Source organism: Vanacampus margaritifer, chromosome 3, assembly GCF_051991255.1.
Source record: "Vanacampus margaritifer isolate UIUO_Vmar chromosome 3, RoL_Vmar_1.0, whole genome shotgun sequence".
Classification (NCBI taxonomy): Eukaryota; Metazoa; Chordata; class Actinopteri; order Syngnathiformes; family Syngnathidae; genus Vanacampus; species Vanacampus margaritifer.
Genome location: NC_135434.1, coordinates 15,144,331 through 15,167,587, shown reverse-complemented (window position 1 = coordinate 15,167,587; position 23,257 = coordinate 15,144,331). Strand labels below are relative to the sequence as shown.

Sequence of the window (23,257 nt, the reverse complement as noted above, 5' to 3'; positions counted from 1 at the left end):
ACCAATGTTTTTTTTAACGTCAACTGGGCACCACCAATACAATTTGAAAGGCATGACTATCAAGTTGTAAATATTTTATTGAAGAATCAATTAATTGAAGAACAAAGACATGAATATTAAGTAGAATATTACTCACCAGTGACCACATTGACCCAACCCATTCCTGCTCGATCCCCCAAATTCTGAGAATACCAACAAAGTCCCATTCAAAATGTTCACAAGAAAAGAAGTCAAGATTCTTAGAAATCATCTGCGCATGTAATGAGTGCATTTGTGGGCGTGGTAGCCAAATAGTGTGGGTTGAGGAATAGCACAGATATGTTTTTACTTATTTTGTTGTTTTATTCAGGAATGCTAAAATGTGTCTCCTCAACTGTATTTACAGTATATTTAATTGTAAGAGCCAACTTTTATTTTATTTACTTATTTTCTAAATCCTTTTTTATTTCTGTTAATACCCATGACCTCATATTTATTCCCCTGGAAAGTTTCCAATATAGAATTTTGTAACATTAATAACAGCTCATTTAATGATCCTTTCTTTTGTGAACAAGGTAGATGGAAAATTTGCATTAGCAGTTAAAAACATTTTATCAATCACAAAAGCAAGTCTAGGTCTCATCTTTTCAAGCTCAGGCAGGCCAAAATGACAACAGACCTTGACAAAAACACATTCTTAATTAATGTTTTAATACCGGGGATGCTCGATTTACGGTGGAGTTCAGTTCCAACAACACATAGCCTCATTTTATTATTTTGGACGTAAGTTGGAACATAACCTAGACTAAATCACAAAACTTTACTAACGCTATATTAACAGTAAATATTTGTATGAAAAAAAACCTTTTACGCCATAAATGTAAAAGGACACAATTAAAAAAAAACAATATTACAGCAAAGGCCACATAACAGTCTTTTCAATCACTGGCAAGGTATTATTTGTATTTATTTCTTTTACTCCCTATTCGAAAACATAGCTGTACTTTTGACTCCATATGTTGTTTTTTTCAACTTATGCGGATGAGGAGCGACACAACATAAAAACGCAGCTGCAACTTTGTCGAAACAAAAAATGAGTTGTGGCTTTCCAAAATACAGGTAAGGCGTATTTTTGCAGCTATTTTTTATGAGCTAATTTGGCATTTCTTGTTAGTCAGTACACAACATTTACGAAGTTACGGGAACATGTTTTGATAGAATATAAAGTGCTAGATATTTTTTTCTCATTTCTGTAATCAGGTGGAAAACTGTTTTGTGTGCAGAATTAAAGCATTTCCCCCCGTTGTGCCATTTTATCAAAACGGTTATTTTATAGAAACATGCAAGAGGGGTGGCTACTAAATGAATGCACAGGCAGCGTGACAATAAGCTAGCTGTCAGCCATACATTCCACATGTAGCATGTATAGAAGGCATTTCGAAGATATAAAAAAAAAAGTCTTGATCGAGTGGTACAATTAGTGCCTTTGTTGTTTGGCTCTCTGCATTTGTTCTTTTTATGCTGATTTGCACCCCTCCTATCAGCTTGCAGCTCAGACTCCAGTGTGTGCACTCAATGGGCCTCTCTGTATTTAGACACAGAACAGCGACTATCCAAGCCTCTCCTCCCTCGCTCCATCATTCCCCTCCCCCTCCCTCACTCTATCACTCTCTCTCTCTCTTTCTGACAAGCGCTTGTCCCCTGACAGTGACCCTGATGTCACAGGGACTCAAGCCTCCCCTGCAGTGCTTCATTCAGCAGAATGGATCTCGGTTTAGAAAGTTAAGAGGGGGGGGGGGAGGCGGCCTGAGGCATCAGGTGCGCGTGCAGCGGCGCCGTGAAACTGGAGATAGGGGAGAGATCTGTTATCTGTAGACATGTGATGAGTTGAGCACGCGTGGAACTTTTTTGCCGTCTCTCGTCTCAAGATCAGATGCAAGAACCACCCGCAGGAGCTCGATCAACTTGTTTGAGTCAAGTGGAAGACGAAGGGGAACAGGCAATGCTGATGGACGAGTGTTATTTCCTTCCAGGTTGGATTTATTATGAATGAAGGTAAGAATCCACTAGCATTGATGTTGGAGTTGATTTCCCTAAACGAGCTTATTTAGTCATTTCCACGGCTGCCAATGCACATTACATGGACATGTTTAGCAATCTTCGTCACAACAGCAATCTTATATTTAAACTCACAGTTATTTGAATTTTATTTACAAGCCCTTTTTTTCTTAATTTTCTACATTAAATCAAATCCAATACAAAACGTTATCAACAACAATATTTAAAATATTCAATTTGGAATGTCAAGGTACACGGGGCAGAGAAGCACAGACAGCAGTAATTTAAAACCACACATTCCATAATATCATTAATAGTCCTCATTAACCTAAAGTGGACTGAATATATTAATTAATTAAAATAATTATAAACACTACACTCTGGTTGTGTTCCATAAATTATTTCATTATTTTGTGGTGGTGATTTTTTCAAAGGCCTCTAGAGGTATATTAAATATTTATGTGCCTATGCAGTTATCAAAATCCAGCAAATGAGATACTGTAAACATGCAAAAGTTGGTAATAGTATGAGGTTTAGCCATATAACCTAACAATATAAAACAACTAGATCAATAAGGGCTGAATTCCAGGTTGAAGAAACCCATTACAATTTAATAGTGGCCTGTTTTATACCTGCTAATTGTTACCAGGCCACAGTATTAAATGACAAAGAGAAGGCACATGATGTCTTTGACTGGTACACTGATGGTATCACATAGTGCCAAACACGTTTTACATAACCTGCACCCCAAACAATGCTGATACGCAGTAGCTTCATGCTAGCATTTTCAGTAACAGTTTTTGCTGACACGGCACTGTGGTCAAAGTATTTAGCAGGTAATCTCTGACATGCTCTCAAGTTCTTAAAAGATGCTTCTTAAGTTATGTGAAAGTGTATGTTTATATATGCGCTAGCTGCGAATGGCTAGCAACCAAGATAGCATATTTATTTATAGCCCTATAAACAAGAAATTAAGTAAAATGAAATGTTTTTGAGATTGATTTGAAATAACTGTGAATGGCTGGCAACCAATCCAGGTCGTACCCGGCTCTGGCCCAAAGTGTATGTATGTATGTATGTGTAATGTACATAGAGTGCTTCACAAATTCAACATCCAACATCATCAAGTACTTTAATGTGGACTCTTTCATTTTTTAGTTAACTCATTATTTTACATTTTTTTTAGTTGTCTTACAGGTAAACTTTGAATTTGCCGGACCATGGCAGGAAAACACGCGAGGCATTGGAGGTCCATGTGCAAACGTGTGGTTCTGGGTGTCCTGCTGACCAGCAGCATCGTCCTCCTTTACTGCCTGTCCATGACCCAAGTGCCCTTGAGCATGCCTGAGTATGGCGCAAAACACAGTCAACACAGATTTTTTTCTTTTATAATAATATTCTATGTTGCCCCACTCATCTAAACACGGGATTTTTGATTAATGTTGTGTTTGTGGAATAGGAATTAACCAGCAAAATCCAGCCATTTTTATCCATCTCAGGGGGCGGCCATTTTGCCGAAAAGGTCAGCTTGTAAACTCAGAAAAGAGGTGAGCCATGATTGGTCGTAACCTGAGCCCTGAGCAACTGTGATGTCATTTTCAGTTGACAGCAAGTGTCAAAATGGCTGCACTTTGCTGCTTTTTTCCATATTCCATAAAGGCAGCGTTGACCAGAATGCCGTGTTTCGATTAGTGGTGGCGCGTATTGTAAAAAATAGTTTTGGGTTAACTTCTACTTTAACTCATTAGCGTGTGTACAAAAGGGGTATGTAGCTATATGCTGTAGTGTTATATACACTCATTGGACACCTCATTAAATACAACATTATAAGAGCCAATATAAAATGCAATGCATTTAGATCACTGAGCACTACAACCACAATAATAAACATATTGAGTGTTCTTATCTTTGTAATGGCAGAATTTCCATTACAGATTTTGTTATGTATCTCACAAGATCATCTTTTTCCTTCAAGGGCCACATATAGAAAATTGAAGAATGTAAGGGCCACTTTGCTAAAATCCAAGAATTAAGCAATTCTGTATTTTTTTAATAGTTTTTTAAAATTATTATTATTATTTTCACCGATTTTTAATTTTCCGGTAAAGGTGATAAGGCAAACCTGTTTGGATTTGTCATGGTTTTGTAGCAGATCGGTCCCTGCCCTTGAGCAGAACTTTCCAAACTGTAATAAGATAACCATTTTTAAAGCAGTGTTTTCTTGAGAATCCTAATTCATTTTTAATGTGATATTGACAAATCAGACCTTGACACAGGCAGCAGAAAGTGGAGGGGGAAAAAATAGATTGTAAAAATGAAAGATCTATTTGTGAAACACTGTAAGAAGAAATTTCATTTTAATTTATTTGTTTATTTTTAAAAATGGGACAGAACATATTAATGAACATTTACATATATACTATTTTAGTTGTAAATAGTTTCTAAAAGCTCTACAAGTTGAATTTATTATTAGTAGTAGATATTATTGTACTTATTATAGACAGTATTATTATTAGTAATATTACAGGCCCTCAAGTCAAGTTCTTTTTTATATAAGTTGCGGGCCGCAATTTTTTTTTTTATTATTAATATACATAATTATATATATATATATATATATATATATATTATATATACTGTATAATTTTATTTTATTTTTTTATGGGGTTCCACAAATGGCCCCCGGGCCATAGCATGGACACCATTGGGTTATACTGTATGTATAAAATAGACCTGAAATTGATTTGGTTTTATAAAATGTTCGAGATACAGTTTTTGTGCAGAGTAAAAGTAATGATAACTTATAATAGTTATAATAATAATAATGCATCATATTTATATACGCTTTTCGACCGCGTTCATGTTTGTAAGAGAATGTTTAAGAATGCGTATGTTGGATTGTTGCAGAATCCCCGTGCCTTACTCCTGCGCCCACCGCCCATCCCAGCTGCCCGGCAGACGAAGCAGCAACAGCTCCCATGAGAGCACAGGTGGGACGTGCGCCCCCAAAGTGGACATCATGTTCATGAAGACCCACAAGGCGGCAAGCAGCACCTTCCTCAACATCCTTTTCCGCTTTGGAGAGAAACATCAGCTGAAGTTTGCTTTTCCCGACAGCAGGAACGACTTCTTCTATCCCGCCTTTTTCCAGCGCTCCCACGTTAAAGACTACAAACCCGGAATGTGCTTCAACATCATCTGCAATCACATGCGTTTCAATGCCGCCGAAGTGGCCAAGCTGCTTCCGCTCGATACGGCCTACGTCACCATCCTCCGAGACCCCGCAGAGCTTTTTGAGTCCTCCTTCCACTACTATGGCCGTCTGGTGCCGTTCACCTGGAAGATAGCAGGAGATGACAAGATGGCCGAGTTCCTTCGTAACCCTCACTCCTACTTTGACCCGCAGGGTTTTAATGCGTTCTACCTCAGGAACCTGCTCTTCTTTGACTTGGGACAGGACAACACCCTCGAGCTGGACGATCCGCGGGTCGACGAGGGAATCAAATCCATCACGGAGCGTTTTCAGCTTTTCATGTTAGCTGAACATTTTGAGGAATCTCTCATCCTGCTCAAGGATGCGCTCTGTTGGGATATGGATGACCTCCTCTTCTTCAAGCTCAACGCCCGCAAGGGTTCGACTGTATCCAAACTGACCCCCTACTTGAGGGCCAGGGCCCTTGAATGGAATGCTCTTGATTGGAAACTGTACCAGCACGTGAACCGCACCTTCTGGAGGAAAGTGGACGCTTACGGACTGCGGCGCATGACGGAGGACGTGGCGGAGCTCAAGAGGAGGAACGCGGAGATGTCGGCCACCTGCATCGAGGGGGGGCATGCCGTCGATGCCGGCAGCATTCAGGACAGCGTCATGCAGCCTTGGCAGCCAATCGGGGAGAAATCCATCATGGGGTACAATCTGAAGAAAAACATCGACAAGGCGCACGTCAAGTTGTGCCGTAAGATGTTGATGCCGGAAATTCAGTACTTGAGTGAGTTTGGGGTCAACCTGTGGATCACCAAGCTGTGGGGCCACATTAAAAATATAATTAACTGGTGACTAATTATGAGCAAGCGTGTGTAATTCGGAGTAAGGGTAAATAAAAGTGACTGATGGAGAGATGAGAGATTTCAATTAATGTGACATTTCAATCATTTAAACTTGTTCTAATGGGTGATTGAGAGGAATATTTTGAGATCTATAAGTACCACACTGAATTTCATTATATTCTCTGTTTAATGAAATAGTAAAATATTTATACACATTTTACTGGAGTAAGCAATAGAATTATGTATTCTTGATATTTTTCCATCTCTGCCCTGCCAACTTGTGTTTATAGATTAACTCATGAAATTATTACACAATCTTGAATCAGTTGTGAGAATTTTTTTCAAAGCAAATTCCTGATTACATAAAAAACATGAATTCAGAAAGCAAAAAAGTTTCACTTCCTACGGCCTTCATACTGTGAATTATCATGTCATTTTCTTCTAAAAGAGTCTTAAATAAAATAAAAATATACGGTATAAAATTTGTCTGCTGTGTTTTTTCCTCCTCCAAGTTCAATAAATGCCAGCGCTATGTGGTTTCGAACAATGACCAACCAGGTTGAACCTTCAGCCAGTGATTGTCATCTTGTTTTTTGTGGATTTGGTTTGGCTTAGACAAGGTGTGGCCAAGTTGGGTCTTCGAGAGCCACCATCCAGCCTGTTTTCCATGTCTCCCTCCTTCAGCACAGCTGAATCTAATGATCAGCAAGCTTTGCAGAAGCCTGATAACGATCCTGATCATGAATCAGGTGTGTTAGTGTAGAGAAACATGGAAAACAGGCTGGATAGTGGCTCTCGAAGTCCGAACTTGACCACCCCTGGATTATATTTTAGTTTTGTCATGTTTTCTTTGTATTTCTTTTGCCCATGCCAAGGTGTTTCTCATTGTCTCGTCAATACAAGTCCTGTAAATACAAATGGTTCCTTTCTATCCTTGTCCAAGTAAAAAAATGTCATAGTTACTTCGAACCTTGTTATTTTGGACCACTATTGTTTTAGTAGTTTTGATCAATCCAACTAGCTTGTTTGCCATTTGTTCTTTTGAAATTAAAGTATTTTTTTCCTGAGTACACATACCTTCTTCGTCTTCCTGTTATTGGGTCCTCAACCTTGCCAAACCTTGACTGATATGTCAAATCATCATTGATCTATTTTCCCCCTTCACTTTTTTTTTCCTACCAATCTATGCTATTTAATATTGGTCATACCATTCCTCATTGGATCATATATTCCTATCAGGTTTTTAATGATTTTGCGTTCATGAATGAGCAGCATAAATAATATAATATAATATAATATAATATAATATAATATAATATAATATAATATAATATAATATAATATAATATAATGTATTATATGTAGAATAAATACCTCAATTTTCAGGGGCTCAAAAGACTTTGACCAAAGTGACATGGTTGCAGAGATAATGGATGAAAATCATTTTCAATCAACAATTGAGTCTGGAGTCCATGATGAAGGCCATTGTTCTGAGACATCTTCTCTTGCACATTCACTTTTCACATACAATTATACCCGAAAAGAAAAAGGTCTGACGGGATGAAGTCGAAGCTTAATTCTAGTTCCCAGAATGCAATAGGATGCAGATAAGCAAAGTGATAATTCGTCAAGTGATGTAGGAAATTATCCAATATTGTTTAATTGGTCAGAAAATTATTATTTATTGACACAAATAATTCAACTTTGTTCATCTGCACCAGATTCACACCGAGTAAGTACATTTTTGTTTGTTTGGTGGTGTGCAGCTTCCACCACTAGAGGCACTTGACTAGGCAGTCAGAGCTCTGACGAAAACTCGGTGGGCGTGGCGTGGCGTGGCGTGGCGTGGCCGGGCGGATGTGCAGTTTCATGACAGCTCTCGTGTTTGCTAGTTTTAGCTTAAGTGCTCATTATTTGTGCTCTCATTTCTGTGGAATACACGACACATGCCAACGGAACGGATGAAGCATTTTTATATGGTGTTCCTCGTCCATACATATTGATAGATCTGTCTTTTTTTTGTCGCTGTATTGCACTTTAGCGTTAGCGGTGCAGCTAGCGGTTGTTTTTAGCACCGTCTGTTTAGCTAGTAGCTAGCCGGAAGTTTTCGTTCTATATATTTTGACGATGACATTCGCTGCAGATGTGCGGCCCTGATACGTGCTCACGTTGGATGAGTGGGGGGAAATGTCGTGCAAATCAACCAAAGTGGCCCCCAGTGTTGACTTTGACCACAGTTGTTCCGACAGTGTGGAATATCTGACACTTAATTTTGGACCTTATGAGACTGTTCACCGTTGGAGAAGGCTGCCTCCATGTGATGAGTTTGTTGGAGCAAGGTAACGTGCTGACAAGCCAAATATGTACTATTGAAACTAAACATGTATATTTGTTCACTTTGTGCTTCTTTCTTTACCCATATACAGGCGCAGCAAACACACTGTTGTAGCATATAGGGATGCTATCTACGTGTTTGGTGGAGACAATGGGTGAGTAAGATATTATTTGACAGTGTTATTTTTACAACATTAAATGATATTAAAATGTGGATGTCTCTCAACAGCAAGAACATGTTAAATGATTTGCTTCGCTTTGATGTGAAGGACTGCTCATGGTGTCGGTAAGATTTGATTCAATTAAAATGACTCATGAAATCATAACATGCAAAATGGGACTATTGACTCTTAATATAATCCACAGGGCTTTCACCACAGGAACTCCACCTGCTCCCCGCTATCACCATTCAGCAGTTGTCTACGGCAGCAGCATGTTTGTTTTTGGTACCCTGGAAGCTTCTTTCTTAACCAGTGACTACAAATGTGAAATATACTGTATATAATGCTGATGTGCTTCTGAAATGTCTTTCAGGGGGATATACTGGCGACATATACTCCAACTCAAACCTTAAAAACAAAAATGATCTGTTTGAATACAAGTTTGCCACAGGACAGTGGACTGAATGGAAAGTGGAGGGGAGGTAATATATTTTTGAATGTATTAAATTTGTTCACACTTTAATAGAGTAGCTATCTGAACTGTGTGAAAGTTAAACTAATGCAAACCATTTTTGGTTAAATGAAGCTCCCTTACATTCCTCCTGTTGTGTGTTCTAGCTTGCCTGTGGCTCGCTCTGCTCACGGAGCCACAGTTTACAGTGACAAGTTGTGGATATTTGCAGGTTATGACGGGAATGCCAGGTATGTTTTATACCACAGTGTGTGCCCCTTTTGTTAACAGCAACATGTGCAATTAATTCCGATGTATATTTTTCTTCTTTTAGATTGAATGACATGTGGACCATCAGTCTGCAGGACAGGGAGCATGCATGTTGGGAAGAGGCCAGTTTGTTAGCATCACTTATGATAAAACCCACACAAATACGTTCACGTGCTGACATTTATGTTTCTGTGTCACCATTAGATCGAACAGAGCGGTGAGATTCCTCCATCTTGCTGCAACTTCCCCGTAGCTGTTTGCAGGGACAAGATGTTTGTGTTCTCGGGCCAGAGTGGAGCCAAGATAACAAACAACCTTTTCCAATTTGAGTTTAATGGCCACATGTGAGCTTAACCAATGTTATTGTATGTAACTCGCGCATACAACTTATAATACCTGCTAACTCATACGCCTGTCATCCCTGCAGGTGGACCCGCATACCCACTGAACATTTGCTACGAGGCTCTCCGCCACCTCCACAGCGGCGTTACGGCCACACGATGGTCGCATTCGACCGGCACCTGTATGTGTTCGGCGGTGCTGCGGATAACACTCTGCCCAACGAGCTGCACTGCTATGACGTGGACTCTCAGAGCTGGGAGGTGATCCACCCCAGCATGGACAGTGAGGTATGAATTGCCGTGACCCATTATTAGAACAAGACAAAAGTAAATAAATGGATTGCTCAAAAATAGTTTTTTGAAGAAAAAAAAAATGATAATTGTGTCCTTGCCTTCTCAGATGCCCAGTGGGAGGCTCTTCCACGCAGCTGCCGTGATTCAAGACGCGATGTACATCTTTGGAGGGACTGTGGACAACAATGTTCGCAGCGGGGAGATGTACAGGTTTCAGGTCGGCAAGTGTTCATCGTTAACAGGTTTCTCACTTATCAGCCGTTTTCCCGCGGCTCCATCTGTTTACTCGCTGTTTATGCAAAGTGCCTGGAGATCAATTCTGTTGTGAATTGCCGTTTATATAAATCAAATTTATCGATTGGACTTGACTTGTATTGTCCTAATGAATCCATTTTTTTTTTTCATGTATATTTTTCTTCCTCACAGTTTTCATGCTATCCCAAGTGTACTCTCCATGAAGACTATGGCAAATTGTGGGAGAACCGTCAGTTCTGTGACGTGGAGTTCATTCTGGGAGAGGTGGGTCTCATTTGTGATATCACCCGAGTTGACTTATTTAGTAGTGAATGAACATATTTTTTTCAAGCGGGAAGAACGAGTGCTGGGACATATAGCCATCGTGACGGCAAGATGCCAGTGGCTGCGCAAGAAAATCCTGCAGGCTCGGGAAAGGCAACGACAGGTCAGAAGCGTCATTTTTCTCGTAGCAATACTTGATGAAGACATGTATGTGTATGAAATGAAAGAGGAAGGCTTTCATGAAACACGCGCATCATCACATCACCACGTGGCTTTGACGGGCTAGCTTTTAGACATGCGTGTGTAAATGGCGATGAGAGTTTTGGACTGATGTGTTTCGTTTGGAGCAGAGAGCCCACAATCGCTAAATCAAAGCCATAGCCTTTATTTTTCGTACTAACTGCTAAGTGCCTTAAATGCTGACCTGAGAGGAAAATAACTGGACAACCCTTGAACAGGTTTTTCCTGATTGTATATTCGTTGCTTTTTGCTCAGACTTCATCACTTTTGATGCTCGTCTACTTCTGGTGCTATCTGGCATTGTACTATACAAAACTATAAAACAAACACTTAAAATGAATTAACGAATTGAATGCTTAACTCTTTGACTGCCAAAAACGTTAAATAACGTTTAGTAAAATCCTATGGAGGAGTGCCAAAGACGTTAAAAGACGTTTGTTTCAAAACAGAGGTGAAACTAACCATTTTCTGTTGTTGATTACTGAAGAACGGAATAAGGTAGAAACAAACTTTTTTTTTTCTGATGAAAGATGAGAGTTCAATCTTTCATTTGGTAGTATATGTGTTTCCATAGTCCAAACACAACATTTTCTGTGGACCTTGAAAGATCAGTCAAAATGCTTAAAATCGGCTGGCACTGGGGACAACCCGTTTCTGAAAACGTCTGGCAGTCAAAGAGTTAATACTTTACTAAATGCACTCTTATAAGCATGCACCTCATTATATACACTAGCTCTAAATAGAGCTGCGGTGGGAAGCATTTACATTTTACATGTTATTACTTGTAATATTTTTAAAACTAAAATGTGGTCATTGATATGTAAAAAAAAATAATTTATTTTAAAAACAAAATGGGTAAAATAAACTATTTTACATATAAAATTTTAAGGATATATTTTAAATTATATTGTAAATAATAAAATAAAAACAGTAGAATATCTAACCTTTATATTTATAATTTGATTGAATAATTGGTTCATTAATTATGATTAAATTATTATAAATAAGAAACAATGAGAATTAATTCTTTTTGGGTTTTTGTAGTAGAAAATGAAAAAAATAAATACATATACAAATACATTTTCCTTTCTATTTTTTTTTTAATTATATATATATATATATATATATATATATATATATATATATATATATATATATATAACCTTCCCGCCATTTTAATTGGAACAATCCTTGCTCCTGGCTGTTTGACTGGATTTTGACAGATTTTACAAGACCCACCAAATATTGTGTTCTATTGCTATAAAAACATAGAACCTACCAAAAGAAAGAGTCTCTTCTTTTATCAGGAAAAAAAAAGTATATTTCTATCTGTTTGCGTTTGCAGCAATTAGCATTAGAATATAGCTAAGTTTCATCATTATTCACAAAAATTTTTAGAAACATGGCCCTGGCTGATCTCTTTTGCTCTGCTGCCACCTGCTGGCCATTTTTTTTTTAATAACTACCATTTCCTCAACCGCTCGCTGTAGTTAAGAGGCTGCATCAAAGCCTTCTGTATGCTCTAGCATTAAAACAAAACATAAAAAAGGTATAAATAGATCTTTGGGTCACTTTTAAAATAGAACGTATTTATACGTTTTTGGGAGCAAATTAATTAATCAACCCCAATGCATATTTTTCCTTCCAACTTTTGATATGTCATTAGATTGCTCAGGCAAACATAACATTAACTTTACTGTACATCCTCATGCAGACGCTTAAATGAGATAAAATCATGCTTCTAGAAGTGTAAAAACTTTTACTTGTAATGTTTTGTCTTAGAGGACCAAACAGGACAGCAGTGAGGAGAGTGACGAAGGCGCCAGTGGAGGAGGGGCTCACCGGCCATCAGGCAGACAGCCAATGCTGGAGGTGTCCATCAGGGAAGCCGAAGCCCAGCCCTTTGAAGTCTTAATGCAATTTCTCTACACAGACAAGATCCAGTACCCACGCAGAGGTAGCCTTGGCCACATTTCTACATATACGGTGGAATTTCTAAGGTCATAAGCACAACCTGTGCTTGACCTCTCAACTATCCTGATTTTGAAACCATTTGAGAGGTTCCTCTATATTCAGATAAAGTTTTAATAAATTAGTTGGAATTTGTGAAGTCACTTTTATTTTGTTTTCAGGTCATGTTCAGGATGTTCTTCTCATCATGGATGTTTACAAACTGGCCCTGAGTTTTAAGCTCTCTCGCTTGGAGCAGCTGTGCGTTCAGTACATCGAGGCTTCTGTCGACCTGCAGAACGTTCTCAGCGTTTGTGAAAACGCCAACAAGCTCCAACTCGACCAGCTGAAGGTACGTACACTTTACTGACCAACAGCAGTGATGCTACCTGTCAGTATTTTTTATTTTTTTTTGTTACCATGAACTAGGGGTGTTGAAAAAAATCGTTTTGGCAATATATCGCGATATTACCGTGCACAATTCTTGTATTGATTCAATGTGCGGCAAATCGATTTTTAAATATAATATTCAACAAAACATCTTACTTGAAGTTAGCTTTTAAACCAAACGTGCCATCTAGAGGAGTCAAAAAATATCACAAGTGCTTCATTTGTCTGTCTGTCTGGTTAGCTGTTTAGCTAGCTAGCTAGCTAGCACCTTTAAACCAAGAGTGCCATCTAGAGGAGTCAAACAATATCACAGGTCTTCATAAAGCTTCATTTGTCTGTCTGTCTAGTTAGCAGTTTAGCTAGCTAGCATCTTAAAATAAGACTGCCATCTAGAGGAGTAAAAAAATATCACAGGTGCTTTATTTGTCTGTCTCTGCCTAGTTAGCTGTTTAGTTAGCTAGCACCTTTAAATAAGAGTGGCATCTAGAGGAGTAAAAAAATATCACAGGTGCTTCATAAAGCTTCATTTGTCTGTCTGTCTGTCTGGTTAGCTGTTTAGCTAACTAGCTAGCCGGCCCATTTAAACCAAGAGTGCCATCTAGGGGAGTCAAACAATATCACAAGTGTTTCATGAAACGTAATTTGTCTTTCAATACTGATTAGTATTTTCAAAATTTTGAATTAAAATATTTTTGCAATAATCGACTTATAGATTCATATCATGATTAATTGGTATTGAATCGAATCGGGACCTATGAATCGCAATACAGATCGCCAGTTACAAGGCAATTCACACCCCTACCATGAACCTGTTTCTTGCCACCCACAATAGATGAAAATCTGTCATAAAGAGACCAGATAAAATCTAAAAATTTTGCTTGCAAGTCAAAGCAGAAAAGGGGCACCCAATTCTAAATTCACACCTACCAAAAGTGCTTTGGAATTGCTTATAGATACCATAATATGGTGGCAAGGAACTTTGTTTCTATTAGACAAGGCTATGTCCCGAATTTGTGAATGCCAAAACACGACTGCAAATGATGTGTTGACTTTTTTTTTTTTCAGGAGCACTGCCTTAATTTTGTGGTGAAGGAATCCCACTTCAACCAGGTGATCATGACGAGGGAGTTTGAACGTCTGTCCACGCCGCTGATCGTGGAGATCGTGCGACGAAAGCAGCAACCACCTCCCAGGCTGTACTCGGACCAGCCTGTGGACATCGGGACCTCCTTGGTGCAGGACATGAAGGCTTACCTGGAGGGAGGGGGCCTGGAGTTCTGTGACATCATCCTGCTGTTGGACGGACACCCCCGACCTGCTCATAAAGCCATTCTGGCGGCTCGGTCCAGGTACTGAGCCGGGAGGGTATTTTCGTTTAATCGTCTTTTTACACTCATTCCTCACTTTTACTCTTTGAACCCTCAGTTACTTTGAGGCCATGTTCCGCTCCTTCATGCCAGAGGACGGACAGGTGAACATCTCCATCGGAGAGATGGTTCCCAGTAAGCAGGCATTCGAGTCCATGCTGCGCTACATCTACTTTGGAGATGTCAACATGCCTCCGGAAGATTCTCTGTATCCTTGTCAAACTCGAACCCGTCATCACAATTTTACTTGCAAGGAGTTTGGATATTTTTTGTGTGTGATTATAGTACTATAGAATTGTAGAAAGATACATACAGTCGTAGTTCATAATTACACTGGGGGCCAACTTGAAGAAAAACATTTTTTTTTGATACTTAAAATTAATATTGACATGCTGATTACAAAATTGTAGTTTTTTTTTTTCTAGCATGCCAAGATTTTTCTCTACAGATAAACAAAATTCCACTGATTCGCATCAAATTTAACATTTCAAGTTGAACACGAATGAAAGTCTTTGTGGAATAAATGTTAAGCCGCAAAATCCACCAATTTTTCCCTCACTTCAGTGGCCGGCCATTTTGCCACTTTACTTTGCTCAAGACTCAGGTAACATCCAACCAAACATTGCCCTAAAATGGCCACCCCTTGAGATGGATAAAAATGAATGGATTTTGCTGCTCAATTTATATTCCGAAAACGCATCAGTAATCAGAATACCGTGTGTAGATTAGTGGAGCTGCATAGAACTATTATTGCAAAGAAAATTTTGGGGTTGACTTGATCTACTTGCAAACAATTATAATTACAGTAGCCATTTATATTGTAAAAAATTAATAGTGTTAAATAACTATTGCACTTATGTTAGTTTGCCGTATTTTTCTAAGAAAACAGGGAGTCTATAGTTTAAAAAAAAAGAAAAGTTGATGTGATAGAGAAAAACTGAGATCAGTTTCGTATTCCGCACCCAAAAATGAGTTGAAATCAACTGTCAGACCTAACGCAACAGAAACAAAATTGTGTTCCCACTGTTAACAGTTAGATCGCTCCTTCATTTTGCCTCAGTGAGTCCAGATCCAAAAAGTGACTGCAGTGCCATCTAGTGGTCATGCATGGTAACTGCCGAATACACTGCATTTTGATAAACAGGCGCCATATAGCATATATGCAATAGCATGCAAAAATAAATAAATAAAATCCATGCACTTTCTATACCGCTTGTCCTCTCTCATTAGGAAGTAGATGTCATGATATAATCTCAATGCAATATTTAAAAATGAGTCGTCTTGTTTTTTCCTTGACCTTTTGCTCTCCAGCTATCTGTTTGCTGCACCATATTATTACGGCTTTTCAAATAACAGGCTACAAGCTTACTGCAAGCAGAACCTGGAGATGAATGTCACCGTGGAGAACGTCTTGCAGGTATATTTCTTTGGGAGGCCTTTACAGAGACCTGATTGGACAACGGCACTTATGTGTGTGACATGTTTCTCCGCCCCCCCCTCGGTATAGATTCTGGAGGCGGCTGATAAGACGCAGGCTCTGGACATGAAGAAGCACTGCCTCCACATAATTGTCCACCAGTTCATCAAGGTGGGTGGGCTCGTATCCAGCGCCCTGGGGGCTTGCTGCCCACTGGCTGCAGCTGAGCTAACCTTGTAGTCACGTCATCTTTGCAGGAGTCTTGACACTGTTGGCCTGCTAGCGGACTGGCCGACATCTCCTCTGTAGAGGAGGAGAGTGTTTACAGGCCGGCCGGCTGAACAAGCACCTCCTCGCGTATCCACGAGGCCCAAATGGCCTCTCCGATTATTGTTTGCTTATTCAGAAAAGGCTCACCCCTCGTCGCTGACGTTTTTTGTTCGGCCCGCTTCATATTTTTCAGCATGAGCAAATCGAGCGCTGTTTATTCCTTATTTTACTCTGTTTGACTTGTCGTCCTTTTCCCCCCCGTTTTAATTTTTTGCTCTCCTCCTCCCCTTCCAAAGGTATCCAAGCTCCCCAACCTGCGATCCCTCAGCCAGTTGCTGCTGTTGGACATCATTGAGTCTCTAGCCACACACATATCAGACAAGCAGTGTGCCGAGATGGGCTCCGACATTTAGGAGGGTGACGCCAGACCTGCGCTTTTATTTTCACCCCCCCCCCCCCCCCAAGAAAAAACTGTTTACAATTCTCCACGCCATTCCTCCCTTTTCTACATTTTGTTTGCACCTTGCACGGTTCAATCTCACTTATTCATTTGATAGCAAGGTGCTTTTGTCTGCAAATCATTGTCATATAATTTATTTTGTATACAGCAACGGGTTCAAGCTCCTTGCATGTTTTATTTTGCTCATTTTTTTTCTTTCTGATTTCATTTTACTGGGGGAAAAAAAAAACATACTATTGTTCCCACCATATCCCTTAACAGCTGAAAATACCAAATGATATGATTTGTATTTGCTGGAACAACTTTATTACATTACACAATTACAATTGGTATATTGTCATACACTTGGTATATTCTCATGCTATACTGTATTGTAAAAAAAAAAAACATTGATAACCATGTGTGTGATATTAGCCACCACTATTAGACATTACCAAGGTAAATTTAGTGACCTGTTAATACATATTTATCCATGTGGGTTAAAATGGACTATTAAAAAATAAGAATGAATCATCTTTATGTAAAAAAAAGTGTCTGTCTTGATCGCCAACATTTGATACAGAATGTATTACTACACACAATTATAGAGATCCAAGCATCTTGTAACACTATCTGACAACAATGGCCAAAATGTGTGCTAAAATCCAATTGATCATCACAAACCCTCTAGTGTATGTTCTCGACTCTGCTGGCTGATAAGCTGACCCGTTTTTTCAGCATTTTGTCACGTTTTTCTTCTGAGGTTCTTGCCAATGTAAAAAAATAAAATAAAAAAGTCCCCTAGAAGGCACTCACTGAAATACACTTACAAAGGTATGGATTTGGGTAGGAGGGTTCTTTTTTGGGAACAAGCTTTAAAGCTGCAGAACACAGAAAATTCAATTTCAAACTCTTCAGGTGTAGCGTAAACTAAAATTAAAGTCTGCCTCTACTTATTGTATTGTATAGAAAAATGTTATTTCCTCCAATAACTTCACTTCAAGAAGGTCAATAATGTAATGTAAATCTACGTTTCTTAAAACAAAACATGATACATGACACAAGATTGCATAATAACATGATTAAAAAAATAATTTTAGCTAATTTACACACCTGCTACTCATTACTTTGAGTTTCACTTTTTGGGGCTTTTGCTGTCTTACCCTGTGGTAGCGTAGAACCAAGGAATTACATTTCCAAACATTTCAAAAAGAAAAGAAAAAAACATACAGTCCTATGTATGGTGACGTGTGGCTACAAAATGGGGTGTTGGGAACGGATAAATGGCATTTCTTTACATTTCTTTAGGATAATGCATTGACTTTGTGAGTAAATTTAGTTACAATAGTTTTGGATTTTTCATTATGGTTAGTCTTTGTATCACTTTGACTTTTGTTTTTGAAATTCAGTTCGTTTTAGTCCGTTTTTTGGAGCGCATTTGTTAGTTTTATATTATTGAAAATGTTTTGTTTTATTTTTATTTTTAGTATTTTTGTTTTTCAATATAAGGAGTATTTTGTCGCATGCAAGGTCACTGAGTAATAGGGATGGCCAACTAGCAATATTTTATTATTATTATTTTAAGGTATCGGGTTTTCGTGGAGGCTGCCGATACCAGACACCAATATTTAAGGCAAAAGGTAATTACGTTAAATCGAATTTTATATATCAAAAGTACTAGAGATATCGGTACATACACGGGCGCAGAAGGCACTAGGGACTAACTCTCCACTTTTGAAGGGTTTTTGCTTGACAGTGTGCGCCCTGCGAGCACACGTTTTGCTGCCTTCATCATACATAGCGCAGTTTTTCCCCCATTGTGGTCAATATTCTCCCAGGCTATAGGGGGCAGTGAAGAGCATCTATGGCATATGAACAGCACTTCACCCCATTAGAAGTAGAAAACATTTATTCATTTATTTTTTTCAATAAACTAACAACTTCGGCTATTTGGGGTGAATGGTCTACATACATTTAACAAAAATCAATAATGAATGCAAAAATGAATGGAAAGAATCGGGATGTAGAAAAATACTATTGTTTACGACAGCGTTTGCTCGTCCACCATGTCTTTTTGCGCGGACTGTCTGCGTATCCCGGGGCAGCCCCGCTCGGAGCTCCAACGGAGGCCGGCGGAGGTGGGGAAAAAGGCGTCCGCCTGATGAGATCGAGACCATCCCGCCGCTTAATAATGCACAAGCCATCATCCCGAGCTACTTGGAGCGGGCCGCGGGAAGAATTTGGAATGTTATGAGCTCCAGGTCAAGGTTATTTTAGTTAACTAAAAATAACGAAAAAACTAAAATTCAAAAAAACTATTTTGTTAACGAAATAAAATAAAAACGAAATTGCTTTAAAAAAAAAAACGAAAACTAGCAGTGATATCGATCTGGAAAAAATAAATACAATTAACCAATACCTTGAAAACTCATGTATATGAAAATAATTGACAAAGACAAAAACATTTTTGCTATCATCATAGTACAAACACAAAATGTAGTTTTTTGTTTTTAAAGCCTCGTTTTAAATTTCTTTTTTTAATAGTAATGTTTTTTTTTTTCAATTTTAATTATTTTGCTAGTTTTCATTAACTATAATATTGTTTATGAGCTTGATCATGGAATTCAAGCTACCACTTCATAATTTTATAGCAAAACATGTAGACTTAAGTTTAAGCGTCCAATTGTGAATCCTTAAAACAATAAAAATTGTGCCTACATTTGGGAAAGCCAGCCCAGTGAGTCAAGACATTACTTTGAGTCTTGTCAATTCCCACATTTTAATTAGAGATCAACTCTGGAAAGCCGGTACGAGTTCCGTGCACGCGGCCGCAGAAAGAGGCCTTTATAGCGGCTGCTTCTTTGTTTCATTGGTTCAAGGTGGGCCCAGGATGCCATCGGCACTATAAGGTTTCAACAAACAAAACAGTGATTGTCTCCCACTCATCAGTAGTTTTTTTTTGGTGGGGGGGGGGGGGTATGAAAGAGCCTCAGTGGTGGGGCTATATCAGCAGGTGGGCCAGACTGAATTTCCAGATTGCATCCAGTGCAGCAGGCTTGCAAGCAAGGCAGTGATGGTTCTCCTCACCACTAAAACCATGCAAAGGACGGCAGTCTTGGTCACCTTCGGGGGACTGCTGACCTGCCTGATCACCACCTTCCTCCCACTATGGAAGACAATGAATTCGGACTTGAACGAAGTGGAGAACTGGTACTCGGGCCTGTGGCACATGTGCCTCTACACGGAGGAGGTCGGGGTGCAGTGCAAGGCCTACGACTCCTTGCTGGGACTTCCTGTGGACTTGCAGATCTCCAGGGTGCTCATGTTGGTGTCGGTATGCACCGGCGGTTTGGCTCTCCTGGCAGCCCTGCCGGGACTGGATGGGGTGCACGTGTCGTCGGACAGGTGCGCAAAGAGGAGAAGTTTTCTGATCCTGGGCGGGGTGCTGTCCTGGGTTGCGGGGATCACCACGCTGGCGCCGGTGTCCATCGTGGCGTACACCACCGTGGCGGAGTTTTGGAATCGAGGTTTTCCCGACGTGATGCCGCGCTGGGAGTACGGAGAGGCCATGTTCTCCGGATGGTTTGGAGGTCTGGCTTTGCTCACTGGGGGGACTTTGTTCTTCATAGCCGTGTGCATGGCCGACTATGAGCTGCGGACGGCGAGGGCGGCCGACGGTCCGCGTGGAACGCACAGGACGCGGCAGTACCGCAAGACTGAGGTTTTGTAGAACGTATTGTATATGTAACGAAAACCGGTGTTGACTTCACCGAACCGAATTGATACTGAATTGTATGACACCCCATGTATTAAGATATGTTTCAAACAGGAGAGATGCACACCAGGTATAAATCAGTATCAATTGTTATTTTTATTTTTTTAGGTCATTAACGTGAATAGTTTGGGCTTTGGAGAGATTTGGTATGTTGTTACATATGAAAAAAACATGGCAAAAGTTACAACCATACCAAATTGAATCAAATCCCACTCAAGGGAACCGAATGGAATAATTCCACGTGAAAATGCATCGTTCTTGAATTGTATCGCACCCCATGATTGCGACAAGTAGTGAATGTTTTTTTATTGCAAAGATGCACACCAGGCGATTAAAATTTGTAATCGTAATTAATCGCATGACTTCGATAGTTAACTCACAATCAATCTATTTTTTTTTATCTGTTCTAAATGTACAATAAAATATTTTCCCTAAGTTTTCATACTACGTTTTTATACTCTTAACATAAAATGGGGGGGGGGGTTAAACTAATAGGAATATGGCTGCATCTTTTACTCATTGATACTGTAATTTCATAATTATTCATAAAATTTAGTTAAAATTAAAAATGTGATATTGATTTGTGTTGAGGTCATTCTTCTGCCACTAGATGGCATAATTGCATTTGTAAGACATTGGTGGCAGCTCAGTCCATTTTTTTTTCATATTAAGAGCTATCTTATTTTTTTAACATGAAGTACAGTGTAAATTGTAAAATTCTGCAAATTACATAATACAAAATACAGCTTGACCCCTATCTCCACAAATATATGCATTATTAATAAATGTATTACTGCAAAATTTTAACGCGGACGTGTCTGCTGCATTGCGACTAGAATTCCCGCTGTACAGACTTTCCAAGTAAGGGGTGGTCATTAATCACTTGTTTAAAAACAAATTTTATATATATATATATATATATATATTGGTAATTTTTTGTTTCATTTTTACATCATTGAAATGTAGTTAATCATTACAAAGCAATGAATAAAAACAGGTGCCTACTGAGTAACTGTGATTTATTGAAATAATGAATTTTCCTTTTAACAGCAGTTTACGAGGCTTCTTCCGGCAAACTGGAGCATCTAAATCTTACACCATTAATCCGAACTATATGATCATTACTCACAAGAGAAAAAAAAAACACAAACATGATTAGTGTGCTGAATGATTTGTTAAAAAATCCAAACCAGTCGTAATATGTAAATGCTGAGATCAACTTGGAATGTGTTGCATTCCACAGCTGCACTGATACTGTACTCGAGTATATTGAATTTCTTGTCAGCGAGGGTGGGGGGGGGGGGGCTTGGCTCGTCCATGTACCGGGAGGGTCATTAATGCACACTACTCCGTTGTGATGATTGGAATTCACAAAATGTCACCCGGCGTTTTGCTGACATCGAGCGGCTGGATATCAATCTGTCTCCGTTGTTCCTTTCATGCAGAAAGAATCCCAGGATGGCTCCGACCGGCTGGCAGCTGATGCTGCATGTACTTGACATATTTTCTTCACTCTAACCAATCTTGATGTCTCCTTTTGCATGCTGCGCATTAATTCAATTAAAAGCGGGTGCGTTGAGCTGTTGTCTTGCTGTACCTTCATCATCCTCAAAAGAATCTGTAAGGGGTTGTCCACTCAATGACCTTGTCACAGAGGTCATCACACTGTGTTTCAAATGATTGGAGACATAATTATGCAGCTTTGGTTCATTTTACAGTCAGGGTGGTTTACGCTGAATACATATGACATGGGAGTAAAAAACAAACAAACAAACTACGAGGCTAAAACAGTATTGCATTGAAAATAACTCAAATTCCAAACTACTATTTAATTCCATGGACAGTTTTTGCCTATATTGTATCTCATTTTAGGATGCAAGAATGAAGGTTTTCTTACTTTTCCACCTCAAAGACACAATGACAGTATTTTGAGTTGAGACCTTATGTGGGCCATATCTAAAAATAATTTTAATAACATGTATTTTAAAGTAGCATTAAGGACATTTTTAACCTTAATAAAATATTTTCATAACTATTCTGAAGAAACATCGACTTACTGTAAAACTATCTTTGCCATGGCCTGAGGGGGTCTGTATCATTTCTACTGGCACTAAGCAACTTTGAGGAGGATGGTAGGAACACTGCCACACAAAAAAAACTACAAATGTGCTGAATGCTTTATGGTCACTTCCCCCTTTCCCCCATTCATTACAAAGATGGAAGTCAATTTAAATGCTTTCCTGGCAGAAGCTGCAAAACAAATGAAAAGTTTTGTCTGAGGAGACAAAAAAGAAAAATAGGAAAAGGGAAGCTACCCGGATAAAAGGACAGACAAGGATCAAGATTGGCCTGGATTTTACTCACTGACGTGAGCCCCCCCCAAAAAAAAACATTGCTTGTACTCATGGGAAATGTGGTCTTCCTTCAAACATAAAAATACCGCTTTTGTCCATACGGCGCCGCCATAATCAACATAAACTGAAAGTTCCTTAGTGTTGCTTTAATCACAAAATTATAATGCATTCACATTATTTTTTTCTTATTTGTAGTCAATTGAATTACCCAATTATTTGATTAAATACTATTTTTTTTTATTTAACCGTATAAAGCTTGAACCATGAAATATATGAGAGAAAATTCAGATTATTTGTAAATAGAGTATTTATCGGTCCTTTTGGACAAACAAACAAAAACTTCCACTTATGACTTTTGCTTTGTGTCATATTTGATACATCCGGTCACAATGATTTCAATTCGTACATTTATAACTGTCAAAATTTTTATAAAAAACAGACATATCATATATTTCAAAAAATCCGAAAAAACATTTCCCATTATTAATAAGTATAGTTGTCTCTCCTTTCTCAATTGGGCCAATCTTGCAAAGTCGCTGGAAAAGCCATCAGCTGGGAGTTACCGCCCTCTAATGGATTATCCGTGCAATACATGTGTTAG

At 38.9% G+C, this 23,257-nt stretch overlaps 3 protein-coding genes across 3 annotated transcripts; all 3 read left to right on the top strand.

Annotated features, from left to right (window-relative positions):
• Positions 1-1,763: 1,763 nt before the first annotated feature.
• On the top strand, positions 1,764-6,566 carry gal3st1a (galactose-3-O-sulfotransferase 1a). Its single transcript, XM_077562009.1, has 3 exons — positions 1,764-2,034; positions 3,224-3,385; positions 4,945-6,566. The coding sequence occupies exons 2-3, from the start codon at positions 3,258-3,260 to the stop codon at positions 6,092-6,094; spliced, it is 1,278 nt and encodes a 425-aa protein (XP_077418135.1). The 5' UTR covers positions 1,764-2,034; positions 3,224-3,257; the 3' UTR covers positions 6,095-6,566.
• A 1,356-nt stretch (positions 6,567-7,922) lies between these two features.
• lztr1 (leucine zipper like post translational regulator 1) lies at positions 7,923-17,062 on the top strand. Its single transcript, XM_077562170.1, has 19 exons — positions 7,923-8,423; positions 8,511-8,573; positions 8,648-8,704; positions 8,785-8,864; positions 8,953-9,061; positions 9,198-9,281; positions 9,365-9,422; positions 9,505-9,644; positions 9,728-9,929; positions 10,042-10,152; positions 10,362-10,454; positions 10,522-10,617; positions 12,477-12,651; positions 12,827-12,996; positions 14,100-14,383; positions 14,460-14,609; positions 15,713-15,818; positions 15,909-15,989; positions 16,385-17,062. The coding sequence occupies exons 1-19, from the start codon at positions 8,272-8,274 to the stop codon at positions 16,499-16,501; spliced, it is 2,328 nt and encodes a 775-aa protein (XP_077418296.1). The 5' UTR covers positions 7,923-8,271; the 3' UTR covers positions 16,502-17,062.
• Positions 17,063-19,600: 2,538 nt separating this feature from the next.
• On the top strand, positions 19,601-20,257 carry cldn26 (claudin 26). Its single transcript, XM_077560973.1, has one exon. The coding sequence runs from the start codon at positions 19,601-19,603 to the stop codon at positions 20,255-20,257; it is 657 nt and encodes a 218-aa protein (XP_077417099.1).
• Positions 20,258-23,257: the final 3,000 nt, after the last annotated feature.